We start from the raw sequence: 2,133 nt of genomic DNA, 5'->3' as shown, positions 1-2,133 counted from the left end.
ACTCGACCCTGCAGTCTTTAACCAATCGATGATATCCACATGTCAGCCCACTTCAAAACTTTTAAGAACCCTTGCCCCAAACTTCTTAGGAAGATAGAAGAAGTTTCCCATCTCCTCATTGAACAGTCCTACAATTAAATCTCTTTCTGTACTGCATGCAACCCAGTGTCTCAATGTACTGACATTGCCATGTGCACTGAGCAACAGACGTATTATAGTTACAAAGTTGGCACAAGATAAAGTTTGGAAGCAAGTCAAGGGTCAGATTTTCTATGATCTTGTAAGCTGAGACAGGAAACTTTTGTTTTATCCTAATTAAAAATACATGATAATTAAGCAGGAAATTGCATGATCTGATTTGCATTTTCAAAACATCATCCTGTGTGCCGCATGAAGAATGGTTGGAAAGCAATAAAAGTTGAAACTGAGAGTCAAGTAAAAATGCTACTGTAAGCTGCCCCAACAAACAAAAATAGAGAAGACTCAAATTCCTAAAGTCAAAAATGAAAGAGGAGCCATTACTACAAATCTAACAGGAATTTAATACTATATGGGAATACTATGAAGAATTATACTCTAACAAATTCGTAACATAAAAGAAGTGAACAAATTCTAGAAAAACATAAACTACCAAAACTAACTAAAGAAGGAATAGCAAATCTGAATAAAGCTATAACAAGAGGTTAATTCATAATTTAAAAGTTTCCAACAAAGTAAAGCCTAGATCCAAATGGCTTCACTATTAAATTCTACCATTTAAAAAAAATTCACTGATAACTTCAGCAAAGTTTCAGCATACAAAAATCAATGTACAAAAGTCAGTAGCATTCCTATATACCAACAACACCCAAGCTGAGAACCAAATCAAGAACACAACGCCATTCATAGTAGCCACAAAATCATAAAATACCTCAGAATATAGTTAACCAAGGAGGTGAAAGAGAATTACAAAACATTGCACACAGAAAATTAATAATGGGTGAAGAAACATGGCGGCCCAGACATTGACTGGGAAATTGTACTCCCTGCTGTTCCCCAGGACTTCCACCTTCGCCCTCACCATCGTCGTGGGCGTCCTGTTCTTCGAGCACACCTTCGATCGAGGCGCGAACGCCATCTATGACCACATCAACGAGGGGAAGCTGTGGAAACACATCAAGCACAAATATGAGAACAAGTAGTTCCTTGGAGGCCCTCATCCAGGCCAGAAGGACCAGGTCCACACAGCAGCTGTTTGCCCAGAGCTGGAACCTCAGCTTGAAGATGATGCTTAAGTTACTCTTCGTGGACCACTGTTCACTGTTGGCAAGAAACGGCTTTACCTTCAAAACAGACTCTTGACCTTCTGCTGTGTTTGAAGTATGTTTAGTCAGCATGATCAGGAAATAAATGTGGAAAAAAAATTAATAATGACACAAACAAATAAAAGTAATTACATGCCCATGGATAGAAATAGTCAATATTGTCAAAATAACCATAATGTGCAAAGTAATTTATAGATTCAATGCCATTCCTACCAAATTACCAATGACATTCTTCAAGGAATTAGAAGAAAAACTATTTTACAATTCACATGGAACCAAAACAGAGCCCAAATAGCCAAAGCAATCCTAAGCAAAAAGAAAAAAGCTGGAAGCATCACATTACCCAACTTTGAACTATACTACAAGGCTTCAGCAACCAGAACAGCATGGTACTGGTAAAAATATAGATACATGGACCAATGGAACAGAATAGAGAGCCCAAAAATAATGCCATATACCTACAACCATCTGATCATTCACAAAACTAACAAAAATAAGCAATGGGGAAAGAACTCTCTATTCAATAAATGGTGCTGGGATAACTGGCTAGCCATATACAGAAGATTGAAACTGAATCCCTCCCTTACATAAAAATCAACTTAAGATGACTTAAAGACTTAAATTTAAAACCTAACACTATAAAACATCCCTGGAGATAACCTAGGAAATATGATCCTGGACCTAGGCCCTGGCAAGATTTTATGATGAAGACTCCAAAAGCAACTGCAACAAAAACAAAATTGATAAATGGGACCTAATTAAACTAAAGAGCTTCTTTACAGCAAAAGAAACTATCCACAGAGAAAAGACAACCTACAGAATGGGAGAA

General features: G+C 37.2%; 1 protein-coding gene across 1 annotated transcript; it reads left to right on the top strand.

The window, feature by feature from the left end:
• The first annotated feature begins 979 nt into the window (after positions 1-979).
• Positions 980-1,388, top strand: LOC100407794 (cytochrome b-c1 complex subunit 9). The gene has a single exon (XM_008998161.5). It carries the CDS (start codon positions 990-992, stop codon positions 1,179-1,181), a length of 192 nt encoding a protein of 63 aa, XP_008996409.1. The 5' UTR covers positions 980-989; the 3' UTR covers positions 1,182-1,388.
• Positions 1,389-2,133: the final 745 nt, after the last annotated feature.

This window comes from Callithrix jacchus, chromosome 5 (genome assembly GCF_049354715.1).
Source record: "Callithrix jacchus isolate 240 chromosome 5, calJac240_pri, whole genome shotgun sequence".
NCBI lineage: Eukaryota > Metazoa > Chordata > Mammalia > Primates > Cebidae > Callithrix > Callithrix jacchus.
The sequence above is the reverse complement of the archived record's forward strand: the minus strand, read 5'-3'. Positions and strand labels throughout refer to the sequence as shown.

Excerpts from the sequence above, each read along its gene's own strand:
- LOC100407794 (XM_008998161.5), top strand. The coding sequence starts at position 990 with ATGGCGGCCCAGACATTGACTGGGAAATTGTACTCCCTGCTGTTCCCC.